This window comes from Myxocyprinus asiaticus, chromosome 32 (assembly GCF_019703515.2).
Source record: "Myxocyprinus asiaticus isolate MX2 ecotype Aquarium Trade chromosome 32, UBuf_Myxa_2, whole genome shotgun sequence".
NCBI lineage: Eukaryota > Metazoa > Chordata > Actinopteri > Cypriniformes > Catostomidae > Myxocyprinus > Myxocyprinus asiaticus.
The window spans coordinates 43,421,380-43,440,350 of record NC_059375.1 but is presented as its reverse complement, the minus strand read 5'-3'; the positions used below and the strand labels follow the sequence as shown (position 1 = coordinate 43,440,350).

Below are 18,971 nucleotides of genomic sequence, written 5' to 3'. Positions count from 1 at the left end.
AATTGACAATTTTTTTTTACTTTTTTGGGGGGTTTTATTTAACTTTGTTACACTTGTTGTGTTCCCGGTCAAAAATGACCGGCCATTGGAAATGAATGGATTAGACTACAAAATACAGAAATATTAAGTGTTCAGGAGCATCACAATCCTTTAGATGTGCATGTGTGTTTGCACATACGATGTGTGTTGAACGCCCTTTAGTGCGTTGAACGCCCTTTAGTGCATCGAGATATTTTGTGCAATATTTCAAGATCTGCTCATCATATTATGTTGTGTTTGGGCTCGTTTGAATCGGGATCGTCTGCTGTAAGTTACGGTATGTAATTGTTTATGTTATATGCATGTTTCTGGAAGTAATAAGGAACAACGTGACAAAAAGACACTCTTGTTTATTATATTTATGTCTGTCTGTGGAAATTTCATGCACTAAAACACACTGCAGTTTGACCTCTGTGTGAAACACATTTGCTCATTGCATTATACTAAATGAGACCTTTCCAACGATATATAACACATGACTATCTCATCTTCTTTGTTTTTACCAACTCTGAATATATAACAAATTAAAAAGCATTATTTAAGAATTGTTAAGATCAGCTATATGCATTATATAGTCCAGATTCTAAGCTTTAAAATGACACTTATATTGTTCAGATCAAGCAAGTGGTTATTCATTTAATTATATATATATATATATATTTCTCCGCACTAGACCTGTATGAGCTCAGTTCAATAAATCCTTCTATCAATAAAAATATAGATTTTTAAAATATGGTCAAAAAAGGAGTACAAAAACTGATATCATAAAAAGATCTAATTTAATATCTTGTAATAATAAATGCAACATGAGAGATTTATAAACTATCTTAGTGGGCCGGTCATTTTTGACCGGGAACTCAAATGTGTTCGCACAAAATAAACACAACACAAGGGTTAAATAATTCAAACACAATTATTGTGTCCAGAGAAGACACATTATAAGAGGACAGATTTCAGTCAAGATGAAATGGCAATGGTCCAAATGAGTAAACAAACAAATATTCTATTTTAAGAGCACTTGAGTACAGTGCAAATTCCCCAAAATAATGCATAATAGATTACAGTCCTGCCTGTGTGCAGACACAAGTCTCAACAGTACAGTTCAGAGCCGCTCGCTGATTGGTCCACCGGAGTCACATGACGCTGCTGAAATTCTTAACATAGTTTGAACCTAATGTTTTGCATTAACCACTGTAGCCTTTTTGGCATTTTAATTATAGCTTCGGTATTTTATCTACTTATCCTAATGTAATTAATTGCATAATTAAAATGAACTTTGGGCAATTTAAAAAAACATTTAAACTAAATTTCTTTAGGAACATTTATTCATTTGTAAAAATGAATCACCTCACTATTAACGCTACTGTAATCAGTGAGAGTGGTAAAACTGTGCTGATGCAGCAGTCTGTATATAATAGTGTGAATCTGATAGTGACAGATGGCAGTTCACAGGCTTCTGAACGCGCCTGTTAACATTCAGCAGTTATGTCACTGCAGACGAGCACAGACATGCAGTTCAATGATAACTGCATGGATATTTAACAGCAGGAATTCCAACAGAAAACAACACTAGAATGCGTGTGAAATTGGCTCAAAGCATCCTTGTTAGTGAACAGAAAACACATGGGAAAGATATAATAGTTTGATCAATTAGTCCACGTAGTGCAGACGCTGTTCACTTGCAAGTATTCCAGGTAATGGCCACCTTATTTTCCATTTTTGGTTATTTTTTACCAAAAAAAATATTTTTTTAAATAAACTGCCATCAACTAACATTCTGGAGTGACTCCTGTATTCTCTACACACACTGAAGGATAATTTGATTCACTCCCGTATTAAAATGCGGTAAGCATCTGTAAAAAGAGAAAGCATCTAGATTCAGTGCTGTTATCAATTCACGTCCACATGTGTGGACATTACGTTTTGGCTTTGCTATAGGCTGTGTGTGATGCTCCTGTTCTACACACTCCGTATGGGACTTGAACTGGAGTCTCCAGCATGGGAGGCGGGTCCACTAGCAAGGAGGCTAAAGGCTACAGCCTCTAGCGTCAGTCGCTAGTGCACCTCTTGAGGTCAGGAGAGTGAGGTTTATACACATTGCACAGCTATCTATCAGCTGGTCACCGTTACACTCACCCCCCTAAACCTCACTCCCATCCGGGTCACGGCACCATTGTGATGCTCCTGTTCTACCCGCTCTGTACGGGACTCGAACCGGCGCCTCCGGCATGGGAGGTGGGTCCACTAGCAAGGAGGCTAAAGGCTACAGTCTCTAGCATCAGTCGCTAGTGCACCTCTTGAGGTCAGGAGAGTGAGGTTTATACACATTGCATCAGCTGGCTCCCGTTACATATGCATAATTTAATTTCATTTAAACAGACTGATCTCAGTTCAGGAGATTCTGTGCGGTCATTAAAAAGTTAAACTTTCAATGCACACGAGTCATGTGACAAAACAACATGGCGCTGATCACAGCGGAGTTAGTCTTTGGGAGAAACACCAACAAAACTACATCTGGTAAGAAACCTAATTACGTTTTTTACATTGAAACCTGTTTGAGTCAAAAGATTACAGTCTCTAGTTTCATCAGATATGCCATTTTTTAAATTTCATCGATTTATCGCGAAACGGCACACTGTTAAACACAACGACCACGTACGTGGACTATAGGCTCATTTTCATTTTTAAGTATCCTATATTTAGAATCAATGGGTTCATCCAAAAGCTGATAAATGTGTCTTTCAGAGGCTTTATATGGAGTTATGATGAGGACATACATTTTAGGAAATGTTTTATTTATTTTTTGCATGCTTATAAGCTGCTACTAGTTAGGAAATGGAAAATACAAGTCACGCTCGGGTCTCAGGAGGATATGATTTGATCTACAACTTTAGACCTCTGTATTTGTTCACTGATATTCCCTGTAAATATTAATACATATACTAAATACACTGAAGTAAAACAAAGTGTGTTGAAACATCCCATAATTATGTAAGCACAAACCTGAAAATGTAGATGAAAGTACACAGACAGACAAGTGTGAAAGTTTAAAAGCTCCTTGCTTGAGACTTTATTTACAGTTATCGAATATGAAACAAGAGTTTATTCACTATGACAGGCTGTTATCACGGACATTAACATCACATTAGTTTTACGAACTGAAGGCCCCGATTCATTAAACGGCCTCCTACAGCATGAAAAAATATCACAACCGCTTCCTGGCGCTTCTGAATCAGTGTCAAGAGTGAAAATAAGGCGAATAGAAGTGTATTTGTCCTGGGGTGTCTGAACTCATACACTCAAAATACAAATTCTTGTTTTGTAGAATAACAATCCAAATAGTTTTTAATTACCAAACAACTTAATAACACACAACTTGTCAAGTGGATTGGCAAAAAAAAATCAATTTCTCTGAAAATGCATGGTTTGAATAAACATCCTCAAGAGTGCACACCATTCGGCTTGCATGCGACACAATCGTTTTTGGCATCAAAACAAATTTCACCGTGACAATAATACCAGCAGAGCCGATATTTTTACGATCATTACTGCCCGTCAGTTCGTCTTTATTATTGGCATCAGAAAGGAGAGTTTTGTTTTAATAGAGCATGCTTACAATAACGCTGAAGTCCAGACATATTTATTAGATGAAAAAGAGGAACAAATCTAGACTCCAAAAAAAAAAAAAACATTTTTTTTTTTTTTTTTTGCACAATTCATTACAATACAAAAGCAACCGATTAATTTTAAAGTACTGAATTGTCAAGAATCAACACGTTCAATTCTTTCGTGACCTCTCCCACTCAAAATAATGAGACATCTTTCAGAATTCTCTGTAGTCTTCGTGTTATCAGAAAATTTAATTATGGTTAATAAATGAATCGTTTTTAACACTTCTCTCAATATACTAAACGTCAATATATTAATCCCAATTTCCGTCAGTAGCACAGAAATTTACGGAGCATTTTCACGCCCGTCTGTCGTCTATTTTAGCACTGCAAGTATCAAAACCCCCCAAAAAAGTATGTGCTGCTCAAGAACAATCATTTCTTAATTTCTTTAACTCAAATATTTCTCCAAAGCTCTGAAGAATGAGCCAATTGTGCAAGTATATCAAAAAAAAAATTAAAAATAATAGTTTGGCCACTTCGGCAACATCAAAGAAATAAGACCGTATCTGGTCTTACAATTCAATTTAGTACAGATACAGTAAGGTGCAACTGTTAAGCATGGAACATATTTGTGTTTTGGTTTAATATCCTCCAAAATGCACAACTAGATTTGGTAAGATGCCACCCAGGATGCATGACGATAATATGACGCATCTGGCTTAACTTTAATTTAGTATAACGACAATAAGGTGCGGCAGTTAAATGTTAAATCTATTTTATTTCTCCCAAATTGCACAGCTAAATCTGGTAAGACGTCGCCCGGTGTGCACACAAAAAGGCCCTGGAGGGTCACAGGGTCATTGGCCTGTTTCTAGGCGCTGTGTTCAGCTCCTGCATTGAGGCGCATCAGCTGCACGCGGGCGTCAAAAACTATCAAAAATTACAGTAGAGAAGAAGCCAAAAACAAAATAAGAATAAGTGCTACACAAACAGGCCGAATGCCTGTATGAAAGCGTCACGGGCTAAACTGGGGGAAAAACGTTTGTCGTCTGACATCAGAGTATGAATGTAGAGCAGAAGCTTCAACGCTGTTGAAACTCCCGTCAAAGGAAGGGCTGATCGTCCTCCGGTTTACATGTTGTCAGTTTTTCGGGACGTGACGCGAGTGCTTAGCCACTTCTGTGACTGCCGTCTCCGGTGCGCTGAGCACGAGCGAGCACCAGCTCTTTGGACACATGCTTGCGGTCTCTGGCCAGACCCAGAAAACACATGAAGTCGATGAAGCAGGTGGTCAGGTTGAGTCTCCAGCCGAACTCACTGGAGGCGTAGTCGTACGGAAACGTGTGGTGGTAATTATGATAGCCCTCACCTGAGAAACAAAAGCATGAGATGATTCATCAACATTTGAACTAAATGAATCATAAAATCTACAATCACAATGAAATGCATTCATTCTGAGAAGCCTAAAGAGCCAAACAGACTGAAGACTATAAACAGTCAAATCAACTATTGCGTTTTCCTTACCGACTGCACGCAAAATCAAACATACAGCGTACCGTCAAAGTTGCGATCAAATTGCTAGATTGTTGTGGTTCTTTTTCAGAAAGAAAAAGTGGGTCAGATTGGGAGACTACATTTAACCAGCCATTTCAGGATTCTTGCGGCATACTGGGCAGAAGATTCATAATATATATTATTATTACTATTATTATTGATTTATATATGGGTTTCATAGGCTGCATTGCACATAAATAGAACTGATTGTTCCATGCCTCATGACACACTGACTGACCCTCATATGGGGCAATTCACACGAACACGTATTTGCATCTGTCCACGCTGTTTTTACAATTGTTTTTCTATGTGAACGTGCTAGAAATTCGTCTTTGGCTATTGCACACATTTTTTAGGCAATGTGCCAAGTAAAAAGACAATACGTTTCGCGTTCCCTCGCAATATGTTTCGCGTGCCCTCGCAGTTCCCTCGCAATACCTTTCGCGTTCTCTCGCAATAAGTTTCGTGTGCCCTCGCAGTTCCCTCGCAATACGTTTCGCGTTCTCTCGCAATAAGTTTCGCGTGCCCTCGCAATACGTTTCGCGTTCTCTCGCAATAAGTTTCGCGTGCCCTCGCAGTTCCCTTGCAATACGTTTCACGTTCTCTCGCAATAAGTTTCGTGTGCCCTCGCAGTTCCCTCGCCATACGTTTCGCGTTCTCTCGCAATAAGTTTCGTGTGCCCTCGCAGTTCCCTCGCAATACGTTTCGCTTTCTCTTGCAATAAGTTTCGTGTGCCCTCGCAGTTCCCTCGCCATACGTTTCGCGTTCTCTCGCAATAAGTTTCGTGTGCCCTCGCAGTTCCCTCGCAATACGTTTCGCGTTCTCTCGCAATAAGTTTCGTGTGCCCTCGCAGTTCCCTCGCCATACGTTTTGCGTGCCCTCGCCATACATTTCGTGTGCCCTCGCCATACGTTTGCCGTTCCCTGGTTTTACTACAGTAACCATATTTTAACCATGATATTCGTAGTGAAACCATAATACAGGAAAACGAAAACTATGCATAGTTTATTAACAAAAATATTTTGTGGGTATCATGGTTTTACTATAGTAATATTGTGGTAACACTTTAAAATAAGGTTACATTTGTTAACATTAGTAAACAACATTAGTTAAGATAATCCAACAATAAAAAATATCTGCTTTTACAGCTTTTATTAATCCTGGTTAATGTTAATTTCAACATATACAACTTTTGATTTTAAAAATCATATGTTAACATTAATGCACTATGAACTAACCATAAACAATCATCATATTTTATTTTTATTGACTAATATTAAAGACAAATACTGTAAAACATATTTTGTTCATTGTTAATTATACCTAATGCGTTTACTAATGTTAACAAATTTAACCTTCTAATAAAGCGGCACCAATATTTCAGACTGTAGTAACCATAGTTTTTGGTGGAAAATATGTTTTTTCTATAGTAATACTCTAGTAACCATGATTGTTTTAGGCAAACCTTTTATTATTATTATTATTATTATTATTAATATTTTATATGGTATTTGTTGTAAAATCAAAATAACCACAATTATTATTTTTATCACTATAGTTTTTGTTTTCCTGTATTATCACTATGGTTTCACTATGAATATTTAAAATTAAAATTATGGTTATTTTAGTAAAACCATGGTGAATTTATTGCGAGGGAACGCAAACTATTTCAGAAAAAAATCCCCGCCCTGTCCTCTAAGGAGCTTCGTAATCACGACCCTATATCGTAAAAGGGAATATTCCTACCATCTGAGAAATTCAAGTTTGAAGTATCACCTGTTTTCATCAGGGGGCAGTAAGCGAAACTCCAGCTGTACAGGCAACAAACCACACTCGGGCTTGCTGACACAAGCGACAAGATGAGGACGCATACTTGCGTTCAAAAACAGCTGGACGGATTCTGAATGCAGGGCTCTCAAGATGTGTTTTAAGTTTCAAACTACCTAAAGTGACCCAAAAACACCGTTTATGCTGCGACGCAACCAATTTATTATTATTATTATTGTCTGCCACAATCAAATATTTCATTTTAAATGTCCAAATTATTATGTGTATAATAAGTAAATTTAGGGCTGCCTATTTAGGCATAAATTCAGTGCGATTATATAAAAAAAAATTTAAAAAAATCTTCAAAAATTAACACAATTAATTATGTCCCCGGACCGTAAAAAGTTTTTTTTTTTCTTCTCCCAATTTGGAATGCCCAATTCCCAATGTGCTCTAAGTCCTCGTGGTCACATAGTGACTTGCCTCAATCCGGGTGGCGGAGGAAGAATCCCAGTTGCCTCCGCGTCTGAGATCGTCAACCCGCGCATCTTATCATGTGGCTTGTTGAGTGCGTTGCCACGGAGACATAGTGCGTGTGGAGGCTTCACTCCATCCACTGCGGCAACCACACTCAACTCACCACGTGCCCCACCGAGAACGAACCACATTATAGCGACCACGAGGAGGTTACCCCATGTGACTCTACCCTCCCTAGCAACCAGGCCAATTTGGTTGCTTAGGGGACTGGAGTCACTCAGCACACCCTGGGATTTGAACTAGCGAGCTAGCGAACTCCAGGGGTGGTAGCCAGCGTCTTTACCACTGAGCTACCCAGGCCCCCACTCATGTAATTAATTTGATTAAAAATTCTAATCGACTGACACACTATTGTTTAGAAAGTTGCTAGGCCCAATTTTGGGTTGCGAAAAAATAAATAAATTCTGTTGGACATACCTATTGCACTGAAGGTGACGAATTTGTTCTCCCTGGGGTTAATGTTGCTGTCATATGGTCGGTTTCCCCACATGTGTGCAGCGCTGTTCACCAGCCAGGTGGCGTTTAGCACCCACGTGTACCTGAGGACGGCAGGTACGAAATATGCCACCCACAGTGACTCTCCCCACATATACCATGGCACAAACATCGGGACGAAGAAACACACAAACGGCACCAACAGCTTGTAGTACCTGAGAAAGAAGAGAGTTAAAACATATTTTAGTCTCACATAGACAGACCTGTCACAAAACAATCCATTCGATTATTTTAGCATGCAAATCAAACTTGCCTCCTCTGAAACATGACGACTTTATCAGCCCTCAGGTCATTGAGCTCCAGCTTGCGTCCCTTCTCGATGACATCAGGATGTTTACGAACCAGCAGCCAGCCAATGTGAGAGAAGAAAAAACCTCTCACGGCGTTGTGAGGGTCAGCGTCCGTCTCCGAGTATTTGTGGTGAACGCGATGATCACGTGCCCATTCGAATATGTCATTCTGCACCAGAAAGAGAACAGGGCAAAATGATGATGAAGTCATGATTTTTTTCCCATTGAACAAGATAGTCCTGCAACAGTGCCCGCCCACTTTTTCAGTCGTCTTGGTTCTGGAAGTATTTTTCCCCATTCATTTTGTATGTTGGGATCTCATAAAATCCTTTGATTTGAAAAGTATTTGAAAATCAGACCAAAAGACAAAGATACAAGACTGTGTACTTAAAGGGACAGTTCACTCAAAATGAAAATTCTCTCATCTACTGACCCTCATGCCATCCCAGATGTGTGACTTACTTTCTTCTGCAGAACACAAATTATGATTTTTAGAAGAATATCTCAGCTCTGTAGGGCCATACAATGCAAGTGAATGGTGACCAGAACTTTGAAGCTCTAAAAAACACATAAAGGCAGCATAAAAGTAATCCATACGACTCCAGTGGTTTAATCCATGTCTTCAGAAGTGATATGATATGTGTGGGTGAGAAAAAGATCAATATTTATGTCCTTTTTTACTATTAATCTTCACTTTCACATTCTTCTTCTTGTGTTTTTGGCGATTCACATTCTTCATGCATATCGCCACCTACTGGGCAGGGAGGAGAATCAATAGTAAACCTTAAATACTTTAATACTGACTTAAATATTGATCTGTTGACACCTATCATGTCACTTCTGAAGACATGGATTCAACCACTGGAGTCGTATGGACTATTTTATGCTGCCGTTATGTGCTTTTTGGAGCTTCAAAATGTTTTGGGCCCTGACTGGACCTACAGAGCTGAGATGTTCTTCTAAAAATCATCATTTGTGTTCTGCAGAAGAAAGAAAGTCAAACACATCTGGGATGGCATGAGGGTGAGTAAATGATGAGAGAATTTTCATTTTTAGGTGAACTGTCCCTTTAACGTCTTTCATGAGGGAATGAACTACAATCCCATGAAGCATTTTGAATCGAATTGAAAACAATGGAAAAATGTAAAACTATTGATTTAAAGTTGTTGATTATAAAACAATAGAAACAATATATTTTAAGATAATTGCAAAATATTCAGATATATATAAATTTATCAGTAGTTTGACAGCAACTCGATTGCATAATTCACATTGTGTCTACATATCAAATTCTTTACAAAACGATTTTTTTTTTTTTTTTTAATTCATTCACTTCCATACTTCCATTTGTTATTTCACAGTTTTTTTTTTTTTTTTTTAATGTTTTTTTGGATTTTTCCCCTTTTTACCCAATTTGGAATGCCCAATTCCCAATGCGCTCTAAGTCCTTGTGGTGGCGTAGTGACTCGCCTCAATCCAGGTGGCGGAGGACGAATCTCAGTTGCCTCCGTGTCCGAGACCGTCAATCCGCGCATCTTATCACGTGGCTTGTTGAGCGCGTTACCACGGAGACATAGCGCGTGTGGAGGCTTCACGCCATCCACCGCAGCATCCGTGCTCAACTCACCACGTGCCCACGAGGAGGTTACCCCATGTGACTCTACCCTCCCTAGCAACCGGGCCAATTTGGTTGCTTAGGAGACCTGGCTGGAGTCACTCAGCACACCCTGGATTCAAACTAGCGAACTCCAGGGCTGGTAGCCAGCATCTTTACCACTGAGCTACCCAGGCCCCCAGTTATTTCACAGTTTTGATGACTTTACTATGATTCTAAAATGTGGAAATTAGTCAGAATAAAGAATAAGCAGGTGTGTCCAAACATCTGAATGGTAAAGAGATTCTTCATGTCTTTATTAAGCGCTCATTACCTGGAAGGCCATAGTGTTGCCGATAGCGAGAAAGATTCGCAGAGGTAAAGACGCTTTGTATGATCTGTGACTCCATAACCTGTGAGCGCCCGCGGTGACGCCCAAAGCACTGAACACGGAACAGACAACCGCTGGAAAAAAAACACACACATCTTTTATTAAACACTGATGCAAAAAAAAAAAACAAAAAAAACTGACAATGAGTTAGAAGTTAGAATGTCTTTGTGCATTTTGATCAATCTATTATATCAGATGTTTTCATCCATTTTAATCATCCTATTTTAGTTGTATTTTATTCCACTAGATGGCAGCAAGTACTAGAAAAAATATTTTTTTCCTCTATATACAGATCTGAAATGTAGGTGGCGCTCTAACACATTTTATCCCTCACAGATGTGCTCGTCCATAGACATTCAGTCTAATTTTCAGTTCAAGCACCACCCTCATTATTTCATTGAATATCTCGGCCTCTGAGTGGACTAGAAGCTCAATCTAGATGTCATTAGAAAGCTGAGATCCTCCCCTTTGCGATTATATAAAACATTTTATTAATAGTCGAAAACATATTTTCTGATGATTTGTTTTGCATGATTTTCCTGCTGGATGGCATATTTTGTTCTGGACATCAAGATATAACATTGGATTATTCACACAAGCAAGCTCACAGACAAGTAAAAAATAGCTCATTTTTTAGAGAACTGCCTAAAGTTAAAGCAGATATAATGTTTTTAGCTATTTGGGGCTTACAGCAGCAGTTTTGCTTTTGAAAATCTTTCAAACTGTGATATTAGGGCAACAAAATTCCTGAGAATTCACATTCCTGAGAATGAGATCTTTCATTTGATATATGACTTGTCTATTTAAGTGGTATTTTAAAGACTTATTTTCATATTAATATTTCTACCACATGACCACTAGGTGGAGCTTATTTCCAACGCTGATCTTTTAATGCCCTATTTTGTTATTTTAAGTAACAAATGCAGAAGTGATGGTAATTTATGAATAGTTCATATTCTAAGCTTTCAAATGATACCTCATATGCCAGACTTATTTATACGGGGACTTGAGCATTTTAAGCGTATACTTTTTCCGCAATATCGTACCCCCAAAAGAGTAAAAAAAAAAAAAGAGTAAAAGCACACATCTTCCCAACAAGCCACATGATTTGAGATTAATGTTTAAAACTGAACACAAGTCTGTTCCTCACACAAAACTAATGTATGGCTTTAGAATAGAGGTAGATCGATATATCGGTTTTACCGATTAATCGGTGCCGATAGTTGCTTTTTGGAACTATCGGTTATCGGGAAAAATCAACACTGATACTTAACGATAGTACCTCTTCATCTGGTGAATATATATACTGTATATAGGCTACAAAACGCTTAATTTGTTAAATAGTGTCAAGTCACTGCCATCACTAAATCCCGATTATTAATACTAAATGTTATTTTAAAAAATGTGTTGATCGTTGAGTTAATGTTGGTTTTGACTGACAGAAAGTATAATACCGGAATATACCGGATCATTGACAAGCAAACTCTGTTTATCTATTTTTTAGTATTTTTTTTATTTTTTTATTGCAATACATGCATGTTTTGTTTGGCGGCACAGACATTTCAAAATAAGAGTCTCCAGTGTATTTTGGGCTTGTTTATAGTTAAAACTCCTGCGTTATGCACCAAATCGTAATTTTTTTCTGGTTATTATTGGGATTTTGATTGCACAATAAACCTGCATCTGGGATTTTAGCTATTTTGGACTCTTGTAGCCTCTATGTCAGTGCCCATCACAGTAAGAAAAGACTAAGAAAACGTTTTATCATTAAAAAAATTTTTTTAAATAAAATTAAAAACAAAAAAATAATCGATCGGTCAATTTATCGGTTATCAGCCCACCATAGTTATCGGTATCGGCAAAATCCACTATCGGTCGACCTCAACTTTAGAAGACTTGAAATAGTGCATTAGTCACATGGGCTACTTTTATTGTGCCTTTTTATAACTTGACAGCCCAAGTCCCCATTCACTATCACTGAATGGAAAAGAGCAGCTCTGACATTCTGATAAACATCTTCTTTGGTGAAAGAAAGTAATGACAAGGGTAAATGACAAAAATTATTATTATTATTTTTTTTTTTTTAAGTGGACTACTCCTTTAAGAAAATGTATAAGTGTGTAAAGGTTACACATTTAGTGAGTGTTAATGCAATGTTTGATACTTACTCCAAATCAATGTTAGTTTGGATGCAACTGGTATCAGGGAGATTCCATACAAAGCTCCAATATGCAATAAAGTCATGAGAATGACATTTCTCCACACGATGACGACGGGTGGTTTAGGGCCTTCTTTCTCTTTATATGTATGATCAAACACGTCCTCCACCGTCTCTGGATCCGAGTGCAGTAATGGAGCTTTAACATCAGGCATGATGATCACTGGCAAACACAAACACACAAGTATTGCTTGAATTCACGCCCATGTAGGAGCTCACGCGAGTTAACTGGGTCACACATTCAACTACGCAGCAAACATCTGTGCGCATGAATAAAAGCATCATCATACGTTTTGTTTTAGAGAGAAACGGAATACTCACCGGGCGATTCCAAACTGTTGCTGTGGATGGGTTTAAAGTCAGTGCAGGTGTGCAAACGAAATAAAACAACGCAGTTTTCAAGCAGCGATATCCAAATGCGTAGCCACTGAGACGCGCGTAACTGGTGGTGGTGGTGATGCGCTTCCCCGTCTTCGCTTCGAATGGCAACAATTCTGCTCTGCGATTGGACAGTGAGTTTGATGCCACCTTACACGAAGGATCTGATTGGCTGATGTTCGTCTGATGTTCCTGTTCTCTGTATTCAGTTCATGCCAGCATCATCCGTGAACAACCAAACTTCAGCGATGCCGTCACCAGTACTGCACCTCACCGAATGTGAGCTTAATTTATACCGTGAATCCGCTCACCCCACCGGCGAGGAGTTTCCCCTCTCTAACCAATCAACATGAGTGGCATTTCTCCCTTTCGCAAACGAAATCATGTGATCATGCAATCATGTAATCATGTGTTGCGCAGCTTTTATTGTTCCAATCCAAAGTATGATCTATAGGGAAATGGAAGATGCAGGGGCGTAGATTCAGGGGGGGATGGGGTGGGTACGTTACCCCTCTAATATTCAAACTAAATCTTTGCCCTTGGGAATACGCACTGACTAAATACCCAAATATTGTTCAATATCAATACAAATGCTCGCAAGACACTGAAAATATGTACTGACCTAAAATATGTCTTTTTAATATTCATCATCAGGTGGTTTATTATCAGTTTTGTAATAATCAACAACACTTAAAATAGGTAAACTATTCAGCTTCAGAGCTTTTTTATATTTTTATCAAAAAAAATTTCACTACGAAATAAAGACGTAGAACAATAAACACAATTAATAAACTAGAAAACATCATCGTAATTCAAACATCATCGATATATAATAAAATATTACCCTTCAAATAAAATAAATAAATAAATAAAATAAGACGACGACGTTATGTCGTCCAGCAACTTCTGCGCAGAGACTTGACGTTTTTAATCGGTTCTTTTATATGAACTGTCCGAACAGAGTGATTCACAAAAATGAATCAGACTTCCCAACGCTATATAAAACAATGTAGCATTTTGTCACTCTACATCGCTATTTGCTGGAAAAAGTAGTAAATTACTAGAAAAACGAAATTTTTTAGACACAAATAAATGTGTAAATTATGTAAGTTAGTAGTGTTGCTAATTTAAGACACTGAAAATATTGAAAAAATTGTGTTAACTTAAATTAGCGACACTACTAACTTACACAATTTAATAGTGTTATTAAAAGTGTCGTTTTTCTAGTAATTAACTCCTTTTCCCAACAAATAGCGATGTAGAGTGACAAAATGCTACATTGTTTTATATAGCGTTGGGAAGTCTGATTCATTTTTGTGAATCATTCTGTTCGGACGGTTCATACAGTAGCGGTTCTAGCTTTTATGGCGCCCTGGGCAAAACCCGTTTCAGCACGCCCCCAAAGGGGGGTCTGTGTGGGTGCCTCGTGCCGACCCCCCGCAAGATGCCATCCTGGGCAACTGCCCATGTCACCCATGCCTAAATCCTCCACTGGGTTCATATAAAAGAACCGATTCAAAAAACGATTCACTCAATTCGTTTGAGTCCCTGCGCAGAAGTTCCTGTACGGCATTTTACGTCTTCTTTTTTTAAGGGAAATATTAAGTTAAATATTGATGATGTTTTCTAGTTTTATTTATTGTGTTCATTGTTCAACATAAGTTTTTGTCTTTATTTTGTAGCGAAAAAATTTGTTAATATAAAAATACTCTTAAGACACTAAAAATATGAAGTCCATTCACCAAATTGTGTAACTTAAATTAGCGACACTACTAACTTACATAATTTACACATTTATTAGTGTCTAAAAAGTGTCGTTTTTCTAGTAATTTACTCATTTTTCCAACAAATAGCGATGTAGAGTGACAAAATGCTACATTGTTTTATATAGCGTTGGGAAGTCTGATTCATTTTTGTGAATCACTCTGTTCGGACAGTTCATATAAAAGAACCGATTCAAAAAACGATTCACTCAATTCGTTTGAGTCCCTGTGCAGAAGTTGCTGTACGGCATTTTACGTCTTCTTTTTTTAAATGAAATATTAAGTTAAATATTGATGATGTTTTCTAGTTTTAATCATTAAACGTCTTTATTTTGTAGTGAAAAAATTTGTTAATATAAAAATACTTTTAAGACACTAAAAATACGAAGTCCATTCAGCAAATTGTGTAACTTAAATTAGCGACACTACTAACTTACATAATTTACACATTTATTAGTGTCTAAAAAGTGTCGTTTTTCTAGTAATTAACTAGTTTTTCCAACAAATAGCGATGTAGAGTGACAAAATGCTACATTGTTTTATATAGCGTTGGGAAGTCTGATTCATTTTTATGAATCACTTCATTCAGACGGTTAATAGAGTCCTTGTGTCTTTATTTTTGTATCTTTTTTTTTAAGGGTAATATTTTGTTAAATATTGAATGATATTTGAATAATTATGATGTTTTCTAATTGTATTAATTTTGTTTAATGTTCTGTGTTCTACATCTTAATTATGAAGTGAAAAAAATGGTTAAATACTGTCCTATATGATTATGTTTCGACTCATTTATATAAAGTGTGTTTTTCTAGTTTTATTACTTTGTAGTAGCCTATTTAGTAAATCTGTTTGTGTTTAATGGTGTCACACTAATTGCATTTATTGTTTTATTGTTTAGGCAGATAAATACTGCTCTGATTGACACATATATATGATATCATCTGATGGTATCTGTTTTGTTTAGTTTACAATATCTGTGAGAATGCACAAATGTATTTTATTAACTATAATTCTCGGTCAGTATAACAGGAATAAATCTCTACAGTCGCTCATATTCTCACATGTTTGTGAGAAATTCCTGAGTACTCTGAATTCTGGAAACATCTAAGTTTGTACACTCTATTCTATTCTATTCTATTCTATTCTGTTCTGTTCTCTTCCTCATGCCAGAAGAAATTATTAAAGCTTGAATATATCTGTTGCACAGCATTATTCTTAAAACAACACCAAAGCATTTCAGAAATGCATCAATCGCCACAATGTATCACGTTTGTGTTCCAGCATGAAGGGGAAAACTGTGAAAATATTTGAGTGAAAATATTTTTCTTGTCTCTTTCAAACATCTTATAAAGCACAATTTTGACCCTGGTAGAGCATTCATTCTCTACCAGGGTCAGTAAAGTGACTTAATCTGATTGGGAACGAAATACTCCTGTCCGACTGGATCCGAGTGTTTTTGAACTTTTGAACCCCACCTGTCCTACAGTGCGTGTCAAGGGAAATTCTGCCAAATGACCAGATGAAAAAGTGATATGAAGAAGAACCATCTGATCAGTGATGTTGACATTGCATGAGTGAGAGCATATTGGACTTTTGGTCTCATCTGACTCATGTACAGTAAAAGCTTTCAAAGTTCTAATGGGTTAGTTATGTTCGAAATGATAGAGTTCATATTGAAATTTATGGCTTTTGATTGGAGACTTTGGGAACTTGGCAAATCTCACAGTTTGAGACATTGCTGAAATCCTTTTTGAAGCACATGTGAGATTACTGATACTGTCAGACTGCAAAACTGGGTTGGGCTCTCTGGGAAGGGAGAGGTTACTATGTGAAAGTAGGCAACTATGAATCTGAGTAGACATCCATGAGTGGACAACATAGACAAAACAGAAGTCATTGTATTTGGCAACAAAGACGAAATTCTCAAGGTGAACATGTACGTTGACTTCAGGGATCTAAAGACACTTAATCAAGTTAGGGATGTTGGTAGTCATATCAAAGCAACTAAATCTGCCAACTATCATCTTAAAAATGTAGGGAGAATAAAGGCCTGTTCACACCAAATCCGTGACGATTTTGCAAGAGGAACGTCTGATGGTCTATTCACACCGAGTCCGTAAAAAAATGAAACTAAAAACTATTTCACTCCTGTACAGTAGGCGGCGCTGTTGCGATGCTGTTGTTATATCAGTCTCCTATTCGCACCCTTCAGCTGTTAGAGATATAATAAACACTGTTAAAGCATTTATTTACCTAATTTGCCATAACTGTTTCATTATGTTCTTTCCATGGTATTGATGCATTTTAAGGAGTATATAATCTGTTTTTTATGCGAGTGAGATGAGTAAAGAGCGCTGTTTCATACAGTATTTATTTGCACATGTATTTTGCTACAAGTAGGTCTATATTCCAGACTCGAGATTAAGTATATCATTTTCAGGTGTGTATCAGCAGCATGTCCAAAGCTGGTGTTTCTCATTGGTCAGTCAGTTTTTATCGCAGTCCGAAGGAAAAAAAGCAGACCATTCTCCGTAAAAAAAACCCTTCGGATTGTCGGCGGACGATTTGTCAGACCCGCTGTGAATACCGCCATCGGAATCCATTGTTACCGCTGAAAAGCTTGTTAGAAAAAAACGGGTTTGGTGTGAACAGGCCTTTAGTTGTTTCGTACAAAGTCAAGACTTAGAGAAACATATTCATGCATTCATCACCTCTAGGGTGGACTAATGCAATGAACTCCTCACCGGCCTTCCCAAAAAGACCATTAGACACCTGCAGCTCATTCAAAATCCTGAACCAAAAATTCAGAGCATATAAATATATATATCATAAAGTCCTCAGGTCTTTACACTGGCTTCCAGTTACATTTAAAATCGATTTTAAAGTACTAATACTAGTTTATACATAACTCAATGACCTAGGACCTAAATACATTGCAGATATGCTTGTAGAATATAAACCTAACAGACCTCTCAGATAATTAGGATCAAGTCAGTTAGACATACAGAGGGTTCACTCAAAACAAGGTGAGACAGCGTTTAGCTACTATGCCACCCGCACCTGGGACCAGCTTCCAGAAGAGGTCAGAGGTCAGGCTATCCAGAAAGAACAATTAAGATATTAAAGGGAGCTCATTTTGTGATTATTTAGATCACCCCTAAACCAATGGAACTTCTCCAAGATACATGTTCACCCTTACAAAAACGTACTGTGGTAATACCATGGTGTTGAAGATTGCCACTTTCATATACATGATATTTTTTAAATTATGTTTCTTTAAAATATATATATATATATATATATATATATATATATATATATATATATATATATATATATATATAAAACGTCAGCATGACTCAAAATCATGTTTTGTAAGTATAACATAATCTACGATGCCATCTAGTGTGATTCTGTAAAACAACTGCTGTCCCCAAACTCCCCACTTGTTTATTTTATTACCAGACATGTGAATGTGACTTTTATATGTCATGAAAAATTACGTCATCATGTATTACACATTATCTCACACTACTATGTATTAGTGTGGCAAATGCTTCTTTGTGGAACAGATCAAATTAGACTAACTGACCAATACTTCCATATAAAATGAGAATTGATAATGTATTATTTTATTTCTGAAATATATCATTTTAACGGCATTCGATTGATCGCGCTTGTACACGTCATCATTCGTCGCCTGGTGGAAATAGTCAAAGTGGGTAGAAAGGCTTTAACCTGATACAGGAAATCCCAAAACAGGCGGAATTTAGTTGCCCAGAAGTTGTCTGTAATTGGTCAGCATTTAAATAATAATGCTCCTGTTTTACTTATTCACTGTGTAATTTTGATTCAGTGTGTATATATATCTATATATATATTTATTAGTACCAGAGACTATTAAGCCCCCGAGACGGAGCAAATATGGCGGATGTAGAAAGGAAGTCCCGCCTTACAGGTAAACATAGCCAATCATCTTTTAGATACAGACATCTCCTGTCAATCAATTCGAGAACGCGCATGCGCATTAGCTGGACCATCCTTAAAAATAGCGTTTCTTTTTAACGCGATCTGAGCTCCAAAAGAACAATTTATGATACCATTGTTGTCAGATTTAACTGCTGATTTGAAATATGTTTTTTGATCGTAATCTTGCGGGAAATTTCGGTGTTTCCCCATTCAAGTAGACAGGAGCTGCACGTTTATGCCACTTGCACCCATAGAAAATATCTGCCCGGGTCGGCAGCGTTCCAGAGATGGCCACCGAGTGGACTGACTTGCCATGAAAGCCACTTTGGTAGCGCTTTAAGCGAGCGTTGTCACGTGCTACCTGT

At 37.5% G+C, this 18,971-nt stretch overlaps 1 protein-coding gene across 1 annotated transcript; it reads right to left on the bottom strand.

Moving 5' to 3' along the window:
- Positions 1–3,081: 3,081 nt before the first annotated feature.
- On the bottom strand, positions 3,082–13,155 carry LOC127423537 (acyl-CoA desaturase-like). The gene is made up of 6 exons (XM_051667927.1): positions 12,818–13,155; positions 12,447–12,659; positions 10,222–10,352; positions 8,257–8,462; positions 7,926–8,158; positions 3,082–5,019 (listed from the first exon to the last, which is right to left on the bottom strand). Exons 2-6 carry the CDS (start codon positions 12,649–12,651, stop codon positions 4,820–4,822), a joined length of 975 nt encoding a protein of 324 aa, XP_051523887.1. The 5' UTR covers positions 12,652–12,659; positions 12,818–13,155; the 3' UTR covers positions 3,082–4,819.
- Positions 13,156–18,971: the final 5,816 nt, after the last annotated feature.